Source organism: Hesperophylax consimilis, chromosome 28, assembly GCF_061612785.1.
Source record: "Hesperophylax consimilis isolate HC1 chromosome 28, BYU_Hcon_1.0, whole genome shotgun sequence".
Lineage (NCBI taxonomy): Eukaryota > Metazoa > Arthropoda > Insecta > Trichoptera > Limnephilidae > Hesperophylax > Hesperophylax consimilis.
This window is the reverse complement of record NC_142863.1, coordinates 21,915,044-21,935,380: the sequence shown is the minus strand read 5'-3', so window position 1 is coordinate 21,935,380 and position 20,337 is coordinate 21,915,044. Positions and strand designations below refer to the sequence as shown.

General features: G+C 42.1%; 2 protein-coding genes across 4 annotated transcripts in view; one reads left to right on the top strand and one right to left on the bottom strand.

The window, feature by feature from the left end:
• Positions 1-172: 172 nt before the first annotated feature.
• Positions 173-5,844, top strand: LOC149410368 (transmembrane protein 14 homolog). The gene is made up of 4 exons (XM_089648616.1): positions 173-427; positions 2,365-2,412; positions 4,086-4,176; positions 5,142-5,844. Exons 1-4 carry the CDS (start codon positions 355-357, stop codon positions 5,254-5,256), a joined length of 327 nt encoding a protein of 108 aa, XP_089504742.1. The 5' UTR covers positions 173-354; the 3' UTR covers positions 5,257-5,844.
• Positions 5,845-15,332: 9,488 nt separating this feature from the next.
• sona (sol narae metalloprotease) overlaps positions 15,333-20,337 on the bottom strand; it is a 253,113-nt gene continuing 248,108 nt past the window's right edge. For all 3 annotated transcript variants that reach the window (XM_089648884.1, XM_089648883.1, XM_089648885.1), the window contains one exon: positions 15,333-18,862. Coding sequence is in view for 1 of the 3 variants with exons in the window: in XM_089648885.1 (XP_089505011.1) it covers positions 18,850-18,862 (13 nt within the window). In the remaining 2 variants the exon portion in view is untranslated. The remainder of the gene's footprint in view (positions 18,863-20,337) is intronic.

Sequence of the window (20,337 nt, the reverse complement as noted above, 5' to 3'; positions counted from 1 at the left end):
TGAATTGTCAATACTTTATTTATTTTATTTTGACAAAATGAGTCATAGCTTTAGTAATGTACAAGGTTTTACGAACACAAACACAGAAAATTTTAAAATACAACTTTAAATTCAATCGCCAATCTATGAAATTGCACATCTATGATGTATATATTTATGTCTATGATCTTACTTTCATTTTCTGCAATTTTCTGACTTCTTCTGTCGCTGCTGCGTTGTCGTCCGTTTAGTTTACAGCAAGTTTACATAACAATCTTCGATCTTCACCGTCTCGTGTGATCCGTGATAGATAGTTGATTTATGATCCGTGATTTTACATTTCGTCGACGAATTTTGAATTAAAAGTAACTAACAATGGTTGACATCATCGGATACGCTTATGCCGCCACCGTTGCCGCTGGAGGGATCATGGGATACGTCAAAGCCAGTTAGAACAAATTAATATTTTTATGTTATCATGTTTTCTGAACCTTTGTACTTCCTGGCTATATGGAAAACAATGGGTTAAGACTCACTTTGATTTATTGTTTTGATTAATTCATTCTCATTTATAAAACTTACATTAAAACTACAATATACAAAAACTAATGTAATCAGATTCGGCGTCTTTTACAATGGCCGATGTTTTTTTTGTCTGTATTTTAGTAAATTTTTTAATCAAAATAATAGATTAATACCATAGCATAATTTTAATAAACAATATTGCATCAAAGGTGTCCAAAATTTCTGTTTTTGATTTGAATTTATCGATTTGCTAAATAAATAACATAGTTGTAATTTGCCAAATTGAAATCTGAATTGCAACAATTAAAGTCAACATTACTTCTCGATATTACAAGTTAACTACTTAACCGTCCCGCCGTTTCCACGCATAGGTAGGCAGAGATGATAGACCGCCACACAACACACTGTCTTGCCATTTCATTCACACATCATCTTGTACATACTCTTCTCTTATTCTGACTTACTGGCTCGAATCAAGTATTTGATTCACTTGATCATGCCGCATCTCGGGTGCCGCAGACTTCTACGATTCGCTTTCGCTTCATCGCTTTGCACTCCAAGAGAGTAACGAGTAATATGTATAAGCATAGTTCACAATAATTCATCAGTTGTTTTTCGTAATATCAAAATGGTTCATGATTTCAATTATTGATAATTTTTAAGTTCTTCTGATTTCTTATCAACAATCATTTATCAATAGTACTATCTAAATCTTATCCGCCTGACACTTGCTCTGTTTAACAAATTCACCTTTTTTGATTTATATTATAATAATAATATTGGCATGTACCGTGTACCCCATTGGAATCTCCCTGTTGTGTCCCCCATTTTACACTTTTATGCATGCAATTCTTTTGAAGGTTAGGTTAGGTTGTCAGGATAAAGTTTTATTATTCCGCTTCATTCCTTATGCATAGATTATTGAAATAACACTTTAGTTTCTACTTAATCACAATAAGGAAGTATGTTGTAAATTTTGTTTAAAATCAATTAACTTATAATTTGAAATTTTTCAAGTTTATGTTGTATTTTGATAAATTTTATCCGAATGACATCAGACTATGCTGTCAACCGTAGACATCATACAAACAAGATTTAAGATGGTGTCAATTCTAATGAGAAATTGCACTTTAAAAAGTTTTAACCAAATATGAATTAACGTGTTTCTTTAGCAGTTTCTTGTAGTAATCAACACACTTCCTATGGGAAAGGTAGTTCTACTCATGTTCTACCTTTTATGCCGGTCCTACTTGAATGTCTGTAAAGACATTGCTGTCTATATGAATATTATTAATCGCGATGAGTTACAAAAATCATTTTAGGACGGGAGGAACTTACAACACAAAGGTAGGAGTTGATAGGTACAATTTTACATTGGTATTTTGCTATCAAAATTATAAGTTTCACAAACAAAACAGTACAAAAATAGAAAAAGGGAGGTTAACTAAATGACGGAACCCTATTTTTAAGTGTGTAAGTTGAAACAAAGTGTTTTTTCAATTATTTTACCCAGAGAATAGACTGATTTGATTTAATCCGTACATGTATTTGGTTTTCTGAAGGATATTGGTGTTGTCAGAATACCTAGGTAAAAGCTTTTTTGTCTACCTTTTCAATGGTGTAGTGTCAGTTTAAAAATTATGTTTTTTTATTTATATCTTTTTAATGATGTAGTGTCAATTTAAAAATTATGTTTTTTGTATTTATATCTTTTTAATGGTGTAGTGTCAATTTAAAAATTATGTATTTGTATTTATTTCTTTTCAATGGTGTAGTGTCAATTTAAAAATTATGTATTTGTATTTATTTCTTTTCAATGGTGTAGTCAGTTTAAAAATTATGTTTTTGTATTTTTTGCAGGTTCAATTCCGTCCCTGGGAGCTGGTCTCTTGTTTGGCTCCATCCTGGGTATGTACACCGCACACTTATTATTATCTTATCAATTCAAATAAACAATATAAATTTCACACCATCGTGATAATTGCTAAAAAATAAATATTTATTCAAGTCTGCAAATCGTCTTGTTTTTCATCCTATTCGGGTCAGCGAAGCAGCGCCTCCGGACATACCTATCCTGCGCTCCTTCAGCGTCCTCCGTCCATAGCAGGCCCCCGGCCTCCTCTCACAGCCTTTAAGCGCTCCGGAGATGATCAGTATCGATTGTCGATAGTTGAATCAATTTACGTCGTTGATTCAATAGACAATAAATTGGGACATCCTTTTGACGGGTGGAATGATGTGTATTGCGATTGGACGCCATAGACAAGTGTCATTGACGCAGCGTAAAGATCGTTTCGCTGAGTAATTAAAAATCATTTGTTCGATTGCTCTATTGCGCTATCTATCGAGCCCTTTGGAATTCAGTTTTATCGCGGATGAAATTTGTTGACAGGGTGTAGCAAATTCTTGTTTTAACATTATATCTGTAGTTCGTTGCATTTCCGTTTCAAGATGGTGGCTGTTTCAGAAACTTAGTAACGTTTCTTGTTTGCACTTTTTGGCCAATGCAGAAAAATGACAAAAAATGGCCAATGCAGAAAAAAACATTGTCGCTGAGACACAAGAATGCAACAATTTAACTGAAATAAATTCAGCTTTTAACAATACAAACTTCACCATATTTAACATGAATATTGGAAGTATCCGGAAACACAAACAACAGAGTTCATGAGATCTTTAGTCATAATTAACAGCTTTTGTTTCTTCGAGTTGAAATGGAATCAATTGATCCCGTTTTAGATGAAATATTTAAGTCTATGGAATGTGTATACGATTTCTTTCAATTCTAAGAGCTTAGTTAGACACCTCCATTAATTAATAAGCCAGTTATTTTGCATAACAAATGACATTTTCCAAAATGTTGCGTATATTGACAGCTTATCGGACATCTTGGAAGCAGCGGCTTTTGTCTACCGGCTGTCGGAATCATAGATGACCGATATCGTCAATATTGTATTAACGATCGATCGTCCGTGCTAGACCTTCTGCTTCTTCCAACTTTGCATGGGGTGTCTGTAGTGTTTGGTGTTTGCGTTCAGGCAGCTTCGAGTTCTACCGAACATAACCGAACGCTACCAACAGCCTCGTATTACATTGCCGGGTAACGAGGAGCCATTCTATCGCTAGACGGCCTTTAGGCAACTTGTTACTTGTATTGTCAGTTAATTATATTCCGAATTAAACAACCTCCGTATATAAGTATCTACGACTATTAATAGATATATTACCAGATCCCTATCCTCGTTAGAATACTGGAGATTAAGGGCCCAGTATTCTATCCTGTAAAACATCAAAACGTTACAGTGTCCCACTGGACGTCTTCCCTCTCGAATTACACTCTTTATTTTCAATGAAATTCGTCCTTCACGCATTCTTAGTTATTACATGATCAAACCACCGCAATCTTGACTTTTCTGTGTGGATTTGCAGAGGTTCTATTAGGTGATCTCAGATTTTTAAGCATTTTATTCGATTCCGTTTCGTAACTCCTGCCACTACTTTCAAAAATGTTTTTTCCGTTCGCTATTTAAAAAAATATATATATTTTTTAAATTTTTAATAACGTTTTTTTTTTATTTTAGGATTCGGCGCGTATCAGATGTCACAGGACTCGTCTAACTACGCGTTGAGTCTTGGGACTAGCGCCGTACTTGGCGGAATGATGGGATACCGGTAAAGAATACATACATTTATTAAACTTTAAATTGTTCCACTTCCGTCTGATATAAACATACATATTTTTATGGTGATTTATTTTTGGGATATCATGTTGTGTTGTGCTACTTTGTCTTTCAACATTTCGGACAGATCATCATCAAATGGATGGATGATCATCTATGATGGAGGATACTGGAATGTTGGCTACAGAAAGTAGCGCAACACGGCAAAATATCCCAAAAATAAACCACTATGTATAATACTTTTGGCCGTGAAAATCTCAAATCATATCGATTATTAAAATCTTAAATATATCTTTTTTTAAATATGCAATCTAGGTATTTTTTAAATTTATTTCGTTGGGAACAACGAAATAAAATGTTTTGTTTAACATTCATTATGTCTAATTCCTTAAGTGTTTTCTGTTTTGATTTATATTTATTACTAGCTGAGGTACCCGGTTTCGCTCAGGAAACGTTCCAGACTTTTCCGGAACATTCTAGAATGTTCCGGGATGTTCTGGACTGTTCTAGAAATTTCTAGAGGTGCTAAACTTCCAGCCCTTGTATCTTCAAAAGCACGTTTACCCTTCAGGTAAAAATGGCTTTTTCATGGATGGGGGATAGAGGGCTACCACACCGTATAACTCCCTCGATCGTACCGGGACTTGTTTCTGAGTTTTAGCGGCGCGTACATTGTACACTGCTTTAATAATATGTATTGATATTGATTACACTTCAAAATTTGTCTTATTGCTCTGTTCTGGATTATTTAAGCTACCTAAACGAATACAATGTGATGTGTGAGTGTGTTTTGTGAGGTGTGAAAAGTGGTTATCTGTAGTGAAAAGATGTGCGTTCAGATTGGGTTGGTTACTTGGATATAAATCTCTTTTTTTTTTTTATAAACCTTTAAAAAAAAATTTTTTTTGTGTTCTTATTTTATTGATATATTTTTTTTCTTTGCCTTTTTTTTTGCAGCTTTTACAATAGCGGCAAGTTCATGCCGGCTGGTCTAGTCTGCATGCTCTCCGTCGCCATGGTAACGCGGATCATCCTCAAGCAGAATGCGGCCCTGGGCATGAAGTCCAACTGATCGGCGGCCCCGCCGACCGGATCGAAGCGTCACTGATTATCAGCCGACTCCTGTGTTTCCTCCCTCGTACGTTCCACACCACATCCCCGAAGATGAGAGTCCCTCCCGTGTGGAGTTAGTACATATATCTCTGTAAATATTCTAATATAATACTGTTTCTTGTTGGGTTGGTGTGTTTCGTATTCCATCACATTTGATCAAAAGCTGAAACAGGCCGAGAATTGAAAGTGGCGCTGACATTTGTAGCAATGACTGCATTTCTGAATGCATTTTCCTCAAAATAAAACTGATGTTATGTTCAATTGTATTGTAATGGTGGATAGTTCTACAATTTGTGAATTCTCACCAATGTACAAGAAAATGTGTTTATTTTCAACAATATGTTTAAATGCATAAATTAGATATTATGTATAATTTATATATAAGGAAACTTTAGACTTTTGCTTACTTAATTTTTATTATGGTGTTGTTTTGTTTTACTAATAGGTAAATAATATTATAATAATATTATTAAGAAATATAGAAGGGTTTATTGTATTTAATTTTTTTATAGATGTAATGATTGTTTAATACAGTTTTTGTTACAAAGATTTGTTTCATTTTATTATATATTTTTTTACACTGTACAAGCATTACATCGGGGCCAGGGATCTTTTTCACTCCCGGTGAGGTGTGTATTATGGTCAACATCAAAAATGAATTCATGATTAAGATAATTGAACACATTGTTGGCCACATATATTATTTTTTATTCACAGATTTTCCAGACTTAAGTAACTCTCTGATGGTGTACACCATTCAGAATCAAAACTTTGCTTAAAATCAAATGAGGTAAAATTTTTTCGGGACCATTATATATATTTTTTTTCAATAATTATGGCTTTGGTAATAAAATTCAGATACTATTTAAAAAAAATTTACATTCAACAAATTTTGATGTACAGTAACTGTAAAAAAGTACAGAATGTGTATCTATGTCATTGACATAAATACAAAGAAGCGATATGTTCATACTAATCGAACAAAAAATATGGCCCGTTCCTATTTCTAGATTTTAATCAAATAACGAATCGCACGAGAAAATAATAGTCACAACGAATTTGTGTGAATGAATGAAATGGCTAGAAATAACACCATACATATCTAAATGAATGAAATGCATTAGAAAGAGATAGCCATTCAAAGAACGAAATCGACTATATTATTATGAATGCCCCACGTTTCTCTTACCTCCTCGCGACACCAGTTGCGAGCTTGAAGCGGTCCACTGATGGGCGAGCGTGTCCGTGGCAAGTATGACGTCATAGGCGAGCCACAAGCATTTTTGTATCGACTGCTCGCCTGTAAGTGGGCCGCTTTTACCCTCAATCTTGACTAACAGAAGTAGAAAACGACCTACTATCACTATGTTGTCCTTCATACTCTTATGAGTTTCTGCGTTCGCTGCAAAAGGAATTTATTTCACAAAAAAGATCCTAGAGTGACATGTTTATGGCAGCCAGTGACAGCCTGATACTAAACACAGTAAATCACCAGTTTATCCTCTGGACCCAGTTGAGTGCAACCACGTGCGTTGTCTCAGTAACCTATCTTCCTTTTTAATTCATCTAAGATCTATGTGAAATTGGGTAAAGCGTTTGTTAAGTTTTGAAAAAAATGCTCCTCAATCGGGGATGCCATAGTTCCACTGGCTCTAGGCAGTGGGACTCTTGTGTAGTATTCAAATAAAAAGACCCTGTACTGGACGTGTATCCGCACAAGACTGTAGATTTAGGCACCGGTCCCACACCGTGTCTTCAACCTACGAGAATGCTCCTTTACGATGATGACGATGATAGTAGTTTGTAGAAAACTGCTTTTTCAGTGATGATGCTGATGATAGATGTGGTGAAATTCTGCCTCCCGCACCCAGCACTTGCTGGATGTGCTTCGCCCCTGCTCGCCTCTGGCATTTGGTAAGGACCAGAAGGTTTGGAGCAGAGACTAGGAGAGGTGAGGCAGCTGGTGGTCAGGAGTTATTTGTTGAGGTAAGTAAAACCATTTGTTGAGTGGTTAAGATGAACTGATTTATTTTCAGTTATTTTTCTGTTTATATTATATTCGGCCGGCGCAGTAGCGACATTTGGCTGCCGGCTGAAAAAGGGTGGGGAGATTTGTCCCCGCTAGATGGGGTATATAAGCCGACAAAAAATGTTGCATATTCATTTTGTCTGTTTACTCGTCGAAGGCAGTCGTTTGAATTTGTTGTTTACAAGAGATTTTACAGGCTCACCTGTATAACATATACAGTGTTTAATATTAAGACATGTAATACAAGGTGTATCTTGACAACTAGATTTTTAGTTTGTCTAGATACAAGAAAAAATAAGAAATGTTTGTAAATGTAAAATGTAAATTTGATCCTCAAGCGACCAAATGTCTAGACAGTGTAAAGTTAGGATTTTTCCAAGGTTCGCCATAGCACAGCACTTCGAAATAGGTAAGATTCACTATGCTACGAGATTCCTAAATTTTTGTAAACGCAATTATGTAAATTTTGTGACGGAAATAGTGAAATTTTATACTATGAATTTTATCAAAAGTCATTTTTAATACCTCCCCAGTGGTAGCATATCCCAAATAGTTTTTATTTCACTACCACTGGGGAGATGTACAAGATATAAAGTAATTAGTGACGCAGTTAATATTTACAATTATGTGAGAGAATTCCATAGATAAATTCACAAACTGGTTCGATCGGCCGTGATATGTGGGCGGCGCGGTGTACCGGACGTGTACACCGACTTTATATTAATTTGCATAAATTTGAATTTACGCAGAGGCAGTTTCCTTTACAAACTCACCTCTGCGCGTCTTCGAATTTATGCAACAAACTCTCTCTAAAAATCTGTAATCTTATCTGCACTTGTGTAAAACTATAAATCTTGTCTGCTGATTAATAAATAAAACCACGGGGTCAAGCAGTCATCATTATAGACAAAAACAAAGGCTTGACCCCCCAACACCCTCTTATAAATTAAATACCTATCATATGTACAAAACATGGAAGATTTGCATGAAATTTGAAATTGTGCAAACGCAGTTTCCTTTACAAAACTTGCCGTTTGCACAAAATTGAATATTGTGCAAATCTTCCCCTTTTAAATACCAACTCCCTTTAATTAAAATTGCATGAGAATTTGAAATTGTGCAAACGCAGTTTCCTTTACAAAACTTGCCGTTTGCACAAAATTAAATATTGTGCAAAGCTGCCTTGTAAAATATATTTTCTCTCTGTAATATGTGCAAACTCACAAAATGTATCTGAATAAAAATGAGCCGGGCAAAGTGGGTTGAAGAACAGTCAGGGACCTAGTCAAAATCGTCCCCTTCCAAGTTACGCAACAACGGCGCTCTCTCCTGTGACAAATTCCGGGAACCCAAAAATAATTCTCGGAATTTGTCGCTAACAAAGGGAGAGCTAGGCCCGTTGGTCCTTTAAAAGGCGGACAACTTGTGCAATTCGGCAGAGAGCCAGCAACGATCGGACCATCAACATCTCTCCTGGACTGCCCCTGACTGCCTTCTTCAAGCCTCTCCTGCCCTGGACCTTCACTGCAACCTGGCCTTCTCCTTTCACCCGGCTCCCTGGTGCTCATCAAGAAGAAAACATTTTCACAATAGTCGAAGCGTCCCTAGTCAGGGCGCAGGTTCCCCCCTACCTTCCTCCCCCCTGCCTTATACCTTTCTCCCACATTTTCCCCATTTCTCCCTTTTCCCTATATTTTCCCACACTTTTCCCCATTTTTCCCTATCCTAATTTTTCCCCATTGTTAACCACATTTTTCCCCATTTTACCTTTTCCCCATATTTTTCCCCATTTTTTCCATTTTTTCAACATTCTCCCTACTTTTTCCCGACCTTCCCTTCCAAGGCGTCGAAGCGGCCAGCCGGCCACTCCCGCTATATCGTCTGTGCGGCCGGCGACTACAGTGCCGTCCCGTACATGGTCCTTCGAGCCGCGATCGCCTCTTCACGCCTTCACTCCTTCACGCCTTCCAGTGACGTCCCAAGATGCCGTCCCTGCGGAGTGGCCGCGAGGCTTCAGCCTCCACCCCAGATTCACAACCCGACGTGGAGCTGGTGACAGGCCCTCACCCCGCCGGCCCTGCCGGCCCTCACCCGACCGGCCCTCACCCTGCCGGCCCTGCCGGCCCTGACCCTGCCGGACCTGCCGCCCCACGCGCTGCCAGCCCTGCTGACACTCACTTTGCCGGCCCTGACAGCGCACCGTCCTCCGATGCAGAGGAGGATTCAACCACAACAGAGGACACGGTCAGGCAGCTCCGGAAGGCGAACCGGACAATGAGCAGGCAGCTCGCTGTGCTACTCGCAGCCTTCCCCACCGCGACGCAGTACCTGCCAGGGGCGGACCCCCCTGGCACCCACCTGGGCGCCTACCATGATGCGGCCCCTGGTGCGCATCCTACCGCCTACCCTGGTGCGGCCCCTGGTGCGCATCCTGCTGCCTACCCTGGTGCGGCCCCTAGCGCCCCTCCTGCCGCCTACCCTGGTGCAGCCCCTGGTGCGCACCCTGCCGCCTACCCTGGTGCAGCCCCTGGTGCGCACCCTGCCGCCTACCCTGGCGAGCACCCTGGCGAGCACCCTGGCGCGCCCCCTGGTGCGCCTCCTGCTGCCTACCCTGGTGCGGCCCCTGGCGCCCCTCCTGCCGCCTACCCTGGTGCAGCCCCTGGTGCGCACCCTGCCGCCTACCCTGGTGCAGCCCCTGGTGCGCACCCTGCCGCCTACCCTGGTGCGGCCCCTGGTGCGCACCCTGCCGCCTACCCTGGTGCGCCCCGTGGTGCGCATCCTGCCGCCTACCCTGGCGGGCCCGCTGCTGCGCATCCTGGCGCCTGCCCTGGCGAGCACCCTGGCGCGCCCCCTTGTGCGCATCCCGCCGCCTACCCTGCCGCCTACCGTGGCGGGCCCCCTGCTGCGCCCGCTGCTGCGCCCGCTGCTGCGCATCCTGGCGCCTGCCCTGGCGAGCACCCTGGCGCAGCCCCTGGTGCGCACCCTGCCGCCTACCCTGGTGCGGCCCCTGGTGCGCACCCTGCCGCCTACCCTTGCGGGCCCCCTGCTGCGCCCGCTGCTGCGCATCCTGGCGCCTGCCCTAGCGAGCACCCCGGCGCGCCCCCTGGTGCGCATCCCGCTGCCTACCCTGCTGAGCGCCCTGGCGGACCCCCTGCTGCGCCCGCTGCTGCACATCCTGGTGCCTGCCCTGGCGAGCTCCCTGGCACGCCCCCTGGTGCTCATCCCGCCGCCTACCCTGCCGTGCACCCTGGCGGGCCCCCTGCTGCGCCCGCTGCTGCGCATCCTGGCGCCTGCCCTGGGGGCGGGCCCCCTGCTGCGCCCGCTGCAGCGCATCCTATTGTCTACCCTGCCGTGCACCCTGGTGGGCCCCCTGCTGCGCCCCCTGGTACGCATCTCGCCGCCTACCCTGCCGAGCGCCCTGGCGGACCCCCTGCTGCGCCCGCTGCTGCGTATCCTGGCGCCTCTCCTGGCGAGTACCCTGGCGCGCCCCCTGGTGCGCATCCCGCCGCCTACCCTGCCGCCTACCCTGGTGCGGCCCCTGGTGCGCACCCTGCCGCCTACCCTGGTGCGGCCCCTGGTGCACATCCTGCCGCCTACCCTGGTGCGGCCCCTGGTGCGCACCCTGCCGCCTACCCTGCCGAGCGCCCTGGCGGACCCCCTGCTGCGCCCGCTGCTGCGTATCCTGGCGCCTCTCCTGGCGAGTACCCTGGCGCGCCCCCTGGTGCGCATCCCGCCGCCTACCCTGCCGCCTACCCTGGTGCGGCCCCTGGTGCGCACCCTGCCGCCTACCCTGGTGCGGCCCCTGGTGCACATCCTGCCGCCTACCCTGGTGCGGCCCCTGGTGCGCACCCTGCCGCCTACCCTGGTGCGGCCCCTGGTGCACACCCTGCCGCCTACCCTGGTGCGCCCCCTGGTGCGCACCCTGCCGCCTACCCTAGCGGGCCCCCTGCTGCGCCCGCTGCTGCGCATCCTGGCGCCTGCCCTGGCGAGCACCCTGGCGCAGCCCCTGGTGCGCACCCTGCCGCCTACCCTGGTGCGGCCCCTGGTGCGCACCCTGCCGCCTACCCTTGCGGGCCCCCTGCTGCGCCCGCTGCTGCGCATCCTGGCGCCTGCCCTAGCGAGCACCCCGGCGCGCCCCCTGGTGCGCATCCCGCTGCCTACCCTGCTGAGCGCCCTGGCGGACCCCCTGCTGCGCCCGCTGCTGCACATCCTGGTGCCTGCCCTGGCGAGCTCCCTGGCACGCCCCCTGGTGCTCATCCCGCCGCCTACCCTGCCGTGCACCCTGGCGGGCCCCCTGCTGCGCCCGCTGCTGCGCATCCTGGCGCCTGCCCTGGGGGCGGGCCCCCTGCTGCGCCCGCTGCAGCGCATCCTATTGTCTACCCTGCCGTGCACCCTGGTGGGCCCCCTGCTGCGCCCCCTGGTGCGCATCCCGCCGCCTACCCTGCTGAGCGCCCTGGCGGACCCCCTGCTGCGCCTGCTGCTGCGCATCCTGGTGCGAGCCCTGGCGAGCACCCTGGCGCGCCCCCTGGTGCTCATCCTGCCGCCTACATTGGTGCGGCCCCGGGTGCGCATCCTGCCGCCTACCCTGGTGACCCTTTTCACCCTGGCCCAATGCAGGATGCCCAAACCTAATGCAGCCTGGACCCTCTGGCCCCGTACCGCCCGCCCCTCTGATAGAACAGAGGCAAGCCGTACGAGCTGGACCTGTACCTCTGGTGGACCAGAGGTACGCATCACATGCGCAGAAAGAGCCAACAGGCCCTGCGCAACCAGCACCCTGGGCCATTCAGGGATGCCCAAACCTGATGCAGCCTGGACCCTCTGGCCCCGTACCGCCCGCCCCTCTGATCGAACAGAGGCAAGCCGTACGCGAAGTGCCAGCTGGACCTGTACCTCTGGTGGACCAGAGGTACGCATCACATACGCAGCAAGAGCCAGCAGGCCCTGCGCAACCAGCACCCTGGACCATTCAGGGATGCCCAGTACTGATGCAGCCTGGACCTCATGGCCCTGTGCTGCCCGTACCTCTGCCCCACCCGGGGTACCCAGCGCCGATGCAGAGATCACCTGCCGGACTGCTGGAGCAGTGGGACATGACATGGAGACAGCCTGGACCATCTGGACCATCTGGACATGTGCCGCCCGTACCACTGCACGAAAAGGAGTATGGCGTGCCGGCACGGCCAGATGGCCAGCCCACAGCCAGTACCAGCTCCATGCCGATATTCCCGCCCCAACCTACGGCGGATGATACGGCCCAACATACCAGAGCCTGGGTTCAGCATGATGGCAGTCCCATGCCTCAGCCAACCTCCGCCCTGACAAAAGCCATCAGAGCTTCAAGGGCCCAGGACAGCCCCCGTCCACCAATCAAGGACGATCTACGAACGGTGCCCCTTATTGCCAGACAATCAATGGCCAAGGACCTGCCTCCCTTCTCTGAAGATCCACGGGAGCACACCGAACGCTGGAGGGACTGGATGAGCCTGCTCCAGGAAAGCAGCGTCTCCATCCCACGACGGTCGCTCCGACAGAGGACAAGCAGCGTGACCCTGCACCTCTTCTGCGACACCTCGGAGCACGCTGAACGCTGGAGGGACTGGATGAGCCTGCTCCAAGAAAGCAGCGTCTCCATCCCACGACGGTCGCTCCGACAGAGGACAAGCAGCGTGACCCTGCACCTCTTCTGCGACACCTCGGAGCACGCTGAACGCTGGAGGGACTGGATGAGCCTGCTCCAGGAAAGCAGCGTCTCCATCCCACGACGGTCGCTCCGACAGAGGACTAGCAGCGTGACCCTGCACCTCTTCTGCGACTACTCGGAGCAAGCTTGCTGTGCCATCGCTTGCTTCGTGGAGAAAGTGCAGGGAACCCTAAAAACCACCTTCATCGCCAGCAAAAAACCCCTCAGTCCCCACATGGGGGGAGCCTGGGAAAGGTTGGTGCGCTCGGTAAAACGAGCCCTGAGCGCCACCTTAACGGAGAGGGCGCCAAGGGAGGAAACCCTGCGCACAGCATTGGCAGAGGCTGAGTTTGTGGTCAACAATCGGCCACTGACTCATGTCTCTGTCAGCCCGCGGGACGAAGAGCCCCTCACCCCAAATCGAAGCCATCCCAGCTGCCAACGGCCAAGTGAGGACAGCCCGGGTCCAAACAGCCACAGGGACGTACACCCGCCCTGCTGTAAAACTCGCCCTCATCCTCCCCGCACCTGCACCAGCGCCCGCACCGGCACCAGCACCAGCGCCGCCCTCTACAGCACCCGGACCACGGATGCCGCATGGGAGCCACAACCCCCAGCGGCCCAGGGGAACCGGACGTCGAGGACGCCGCCGACCTACACGTCCGGACCGCTAGGCGCAGCCGTGACTGCACCGGGGGGAGAATTGTACCGGACGTGTACACCGACTTTATATTAATTTGCATAAATTTGAATTTACGCAGAGGCAGTTTCCTTTACAAACTCACCTCTGCGCGTCTTCGAATTTATGCAACAAACTCTCTCTAAAAATCTGTAATCTTATCTGCACTTGTGTAAAACTATAAATCTTGTCTGCTGATTAATAAATAAAACCACGGGGTCAAGCAGTCATCATTATAGACAAAAACAAAGGCTTGACCCCCCAACACCCTCTTATAAATTAAATACCTATCATATGTACAAAACATGGAAGATTTGCATGAAATTTGAAATTGTGCAAACGCAGTTTCCTTTACAAAACTTGCCGTTTGCACAAAATTGAATATTGTGCAAATCTTCCCCTTTTAAATACCAACTCCCTTTAATTAAAATTGCATGAGAATTTGAAATTGTGCAAACGCAGTTTCCTTTACAAAACTTGCCGTTTGCACAAAATTAAATATTGTGCAAAGCTGCCTTGTAAAATATATTTTCTCTCTGTAATATGTGCAAACTCACAAAATGTATCTGAATAAAAATGAGCCGGGCAAAGTGGGTTGAAGAACAGTCAGGGACCTAGTCAAAATCGTCCCCTTCCAAGTTACGCAACAACGGCGCTCTCTCCTGTGACAAATTCCGGGAACCCAAAAATAATTCTCGGAATTTGTCGCTAACAAAGGGAGAGCTAGGCCCGTTGGTCCTTTAAAAGGCGGACAACTTGTGCAATTCGGCAGAGAGCCAGCAACGATCGGACCATCAACATCTCTCCTGGACTGCCCCTGACTGCCTTCTTCAAGCCTCTCCTGCCCTGGACCTTCACTGCAACCTGGCCTTCTCCTTTCACCCGGCTCCCTGGTGCTCATCAAGAAGAAAACATTTTCACAATAGTCGAAGCGTCCCTAGTCAGGGCGCAGGTTCCCCCCTACCTTCCTCCCCCCTGCCTTATACCTTTCTCCCACATTTTCCCCATTTCTCCCTTTTCCCTATATTTTCCCACACTTTTCCCCATTTTTCCCTATCCTAATTTTTCCCCATTGTTAACCACATTTTTCCCCATTTTACCTTTTCCCCATATTTTTCCCCATTTTTTCCATTTTTTCAACATTCTCCCTACTTTTTCCCGACCTTCCCTTCCAAGGCGTCGAAGCGGCCAGCCGGCCACTCCCGCTATATCGTCTGTGCGGCCGGCGACTACAGTGCCGTCCCGTACAGCGCGGTATCGGATCATTTCGGAGTCGAGAATTTCCAGCATATTTGGCTGAAATTGGTGTAGAATTGTCCAGTGGTGGGGTGTGAGGATTTGCCAGTAGCGTGGAGTTGGCACATTTTATAAAAGTTTAAAATTTTGTAAAAAGATGAAAAATGTCCAAATGTTACAGTCCCCCAAATACCATCTTCCATTCTTACATTATTCCTTTGACTGTAACCCAGTCCCTTTTAAAAGGTTAATTGAGGTTGTTATTTGGTATTCGGCCATCTCCCGTTACCACAATGTGTCTTCCCAGGTATCTGCGCATACTTCCCATCAAGACGGAACGTTTGTTATGTATAATGAAAAAAGTCTTTTTAAAAATTAATTATTTTTTATTTAAAAATATTTATCACATATTTAAAACATTTAAAGTATTTCAGTGGGTATTGATATTGCAACATTATTATTCAATCAATCAACACTGTGAAAATGTTCAACAATTTCACAATTTTATTTCACAACACAATATTACAATTAAATAGTGTGCATCAGGCACTCAAAACCTTTGAGGTTTGGAAGCAAATAATCTTCAATTTTAAAGTCCTAAATACAGCGATAATGTCATAATACAATTTAACAGAATAGAACAATGCAAATCTTTTCATTATTCTAGGGTTTGTTCGGTGAAGTACTCTTGGTTTATACTAACTTAGAATGTGAATTCGAAAATACCCATTATTGATTATAATGAGTCAAGTCAACTTTGCATCATGACTATAAGAAATATACAAACATCACAAGCATTGTGAATGTGTTCAGATTGTATATGACGATATTGTAAGTCCAATAACACGGAAGAATCATTTGTCGAAATGTTGAACCTTGCAATTTCGTAAAAAAGATAAAAAATTAACCTGTAAAAAACATGTATAATTTTTTTGATTGTTTATCTGCGGATTGAACCTTTCTCCCCAGGGCTAACTAAAATGAGTGAACCGCGCTATCACTTAAGCCAAATCCTAATTGGATGGTACTGAGATTTATTTTAAATACAAATTGTTATAAATTTTTATAATATCCAATTTAAGAGAAATGCATGAGAGCCACCAAAGATTGATAGAATGCATTGTCATCGACCACATATTTGTTTTTAAATAAAAATAATTATTATAACACAATTATTCCATGTTCTGGAGGAGTATACTGCCGCGGTAACTAAAAACGCAATGTCTTGCTTGAAACTCTCAAGGAAGACACTGTGTTTTTAGTTGCCACAACAGAAATTTTTTTTTACTATTGTTTGTGTCCAAAATTAGTTGTGACTCAAACGCGATATTACCATAGGATTATTGTATTGGATCTAGGGATATACACAGCCTTGCTTGCTCTTTAGTTGGCTGGTTCATTTCAGCAGTCAATTTTGGTAAACTAATCAATGCGGCTTGTGGCGTTCAACTGAAAGCGCCAAAAACGTACATAGTTTGAATTTATTGGCTTGTACGCGGAATCGAACTTATATAGACGATAATATCAGATTTTTTCCATGAAGTAGACAATTATTATGAGTATGGTAACTTTCAGCATTTTATGGCCGGTAGGTATTTAAAAAGAATATTATATTATATCAGGCTTTTAATTTAAGAAATTTATTTTGCAACAGACAAAATAAATTGTAATTTATAATTTTTCTAAACGTGAAGTTAATAAAATGAAATGTCATTGGATAATTTACAAAAGGATTTTAAATGTTTAATTATTTATTAAATACTTTAAAAACCTTACGTCTCAATCATAAATATGATGCATAAAGCTCAATAAAATAAATACATGTACAGATTTAAGAATTTTACAGCTAAATATTTCATATAATACATAGAAATAAAGTGATGTGCGAAAGTAATAAAAAAAAAATACATTAATAATTTAAATAGCTGAGGCAAAATCCAATTTTGGAGCACCCAGAATGTTTTTAGAAGTGAGGTATTTAGAATAAAAAAGTTTTTCCCATTATATGGTTTTGAAAGACATAATGTTCTATTTATAGTCAAATATGGTTTTGAAAGACATAATGTTCTATTTATAGTCAAATATGGTTTTGAAAGACATAATGTTCTATTTATAGTCAAATATGGTTTTGAAAGACATAATGTTCTATTTATATTCAAATATGGTTTTGAAAGACATAATGTTCTATTTATATTCAAACATGGTTTTGAAAGACAGTGCGCCATGCAAAGATTCTTTATAAAGAAGTAACGCCGTAAGTCCAAAATGTGATTTTAAATGACCGTGCTTTAATAATAATAAAAAATTAACAATAATACAATATAAGCATTTGGACAAGTGTTTGTATTTAGATACCACTACAGTTACCACTACTATAATAGTATTTATTGCCAGATACAAAATATTATTTTGTGTAGTAAACTAATACTTTATTTCTACCTATCTGAATATTGCAAGAGTTGTCTTTCGCATAAAATAACAATAAATTTATTTTCTTACATAATAATAATTAAACTAACATAGCAGTAGGTACTAGGGAAGATTTATGAAAATTTAAACTAGTTTCGTAACTCCATAACGAGAGTCCGCGAACAATTAATAATTTAATTTAATTAAGCGGAAATCTCGTGTCTACAAATAATTATATATATTTATTCAATTGGCGGTTTCATTTATATTTACATATTTTTGCCATTTACGTTTCAATTGTTTGCTTAAATCATAGAACACAGTGATTAGACATGTTAAAATCTATGGATGTAGAACATTAAACATTATTATCGGTTTCTTTTAACAGCTGTTTATTTATTTATTATTTTGTCACTAATTGTTGTAAAATCTTTTAAGTATGATAATGTAATTTAACATGCTTGAAAATGTTTATATTTCTATGTTCTACAACTGAAATAAACATTAAAATGTATCGTCTGTCCATACTTTGTTACTATAGTCCAGTTCTTGAGAGAATAACAACAATCTGTTTGATAATTGACTGTTGAATACGTCTTAATTGAGTTATCAAGTTCAAAGGATAGAATAGTTGGGCAAAATACAAATTGTTTCCTTTCATACATGGTTTCGATAGATGTAACGCTTTATACAAAACATGATTTCTAAATTCAAAAACGTATTTGAAAGATGTGACACTCTATCCAAAACACTGCGTTGAAATATGTAACTAAAATTCTATGTTCAAACACGCTTTTGCAAGATGATAATATCTCCTCTATCCAAAACATGGTTTTGAAAGATATAATGTTCTATATTCAAATACAGTTTTGAGAGATGTGACACTTTATCCCAAACATGGTTTTGAAAGACGTATTATTCTATATTCAAACATGGTTTTAAAATATATGAAGCTCTATCCAAAACATGGCTTTGAAGGATATCATGTTCTATATTCAAATACAGTTTTGAGAGATGTGACGCTTTATCCTAAACATTGATTTGAAAAACATAATGTTCTATATTCAAACATGGTTTTATAATTTATGACTCTATATCCAAAACATAGTTTTGAAAGACATAATTTTCTATATTCAAACATGGTTTTAAAAGATGTAATATCTGTGCCTGGATAAACACTACAAAGTAGTTAGTGAAATATGAAGTATTGAAACAGTTAAGCAAGTGATTCTCAAATAGATGGACATCATTCTCTCCAAAACTCTCCGTACTGTAGCGTAATCTATTATTTAAATAATTATTTCTACTATTGCAGTCTCAAGGAGCTGAAGTAAGTTGTTTTCTTGTCTGTGTGGCCATTAGAATGTATCGGAACGTACCCTCCATACAACTGAAGGCACATTATCGTAATTAAATAATCCATATATTTCTTCTCCCCACTGTTTGTTGTACACAGACAATAAATGTTTGCTACACTTGTATCTGTCATTGGCTTCTCACTTCTGTGCCCGTTCTGCTAATGGCGACCACTGGAAATAAAACAAACATTAATATCTTTTAAAAATAGTAAAAGCAGTGGAGATACAATTCGAGAATTCCGTTTCATGTTTTATAAGCGCAAATTATTGAAATAACACTTTATTTCAACTTAATTATTACAAGAAACAACTGTTTACGTCAGGGGAGATAAAAAACATGCACAAAATAGGTTATTAGGTTCTCAGTTTGGGTTATTAAAATAATTTAATTAGAACTTTTCTTGAAAAAAAAAATAGAACTCTAATGCCTGTTTTATCATCTCCCCCGAGGTTAATAGTTTTTTCTTGTAGTAATTAAGTTGAAACGAATGTGTGATTTAAATAAATTTCTAGAATTTTACTGGGGTAAACATTTTGATGTTATTGAATAGGGAACAACTATTTATATGAGGTTCTGGGTACATAACTCTTTATTATTTTGTTGTTTATAAAGATATTTTAGTTAGGTTTTTTTGTTGTTGGTTATTTAACATTTATTTATTTATATAGTGACAATAATTTAATGATTTAAAGTTCGCAACTAACAAAATACAGTATTATGTCTTTTGAACAATATTTATTTGATTTTATTTGCTGTAGCATTTAAAAAATTTCATAATACCTACATGTTTTGTGAAACATTCGTTAAATTGCAATTTAATATAACAACTTTATACATAATTTGCTAAAAATAAAATAAGTTTTGTTTTTAAATGCTATCCTTTTATTATTGGAAGCAAAAGAGAGTTATTTAGATTTTATATTGGTTAAATTAGAAAATTAATATATAGTAGTAAATAGTCTTAAAAATAGAATGAAAATATTATAGCAGATGAAACCAAGTCATAGGTTATTTAAAAAAATAATCAATGAAGCTGAAAAATAAATCATTACATATATACAAAGCATTAATAATATATTCAGTGTACAGTTTGAAGCATGAAATGTAGGTATTATTATTATATTTCATGTAGTTTTGGTAATATAATATTTAGATATATAATGACGTTCTGAATATTGAAGACGTGGGAAATATACAGTTCCAATGTCCAACCTTAATAATCCTTTCAGCAAGCATCCGTTTCAGTCCCCAGATAATCAAAATAATTCATTTTAATAGCTATTTCATTCAAATTAAACTTGATAAATTTGTTGTGTTGACTTGGCGGCCATTTGTTTATCACTGTATGAAAATAGGTTTTGAGGTTATTTTTATATTTGTTAAAACATGGCGTCAACAAGTCAAACAATTTGAACAAAATAGCTACATATTGAACAGCATTATTTTGCTTTTCCGGAGACTGAAATAGATACCTTTCGTTGTTATAAAACTGAGACAAAATGGATTAAGATTGTCCAACGTATCTCGATATTTACCCAAGGTAGTAAGTATAGTGGAAGAAATTCAAAGCTGGATAAGAAATCAATGCACTAATAAGATGGAGATTTTGGCTTCTGCAGCTCAGAGTGGAGAGATACATTATTGA

Excerpts from the sequence above, each read along its gene's own strand:
- LOC149410368 (XM_089648616.1), top strand. The coding sequence starts at position 355 with ATGGTTGACATCATCGGATACGCTTATGCCGCCACCGTTGCCGCTGGA. Across the intron at positions 428-2,364 it reads CATGGGATACGTCAAAGCCA|GTTCAATTCCGTCCCTGGGA; the intron begins GTTAGAACAAAT and ends TATTTTTTGCAG. Across the intron at positions 2,413-4,085 it reads CTTGTTTGGCTCCATCCTGG|GATTCGGCGCGTATCAGATG; the intron begins GTATGTACACCG and ends TTTTTATTTTAG.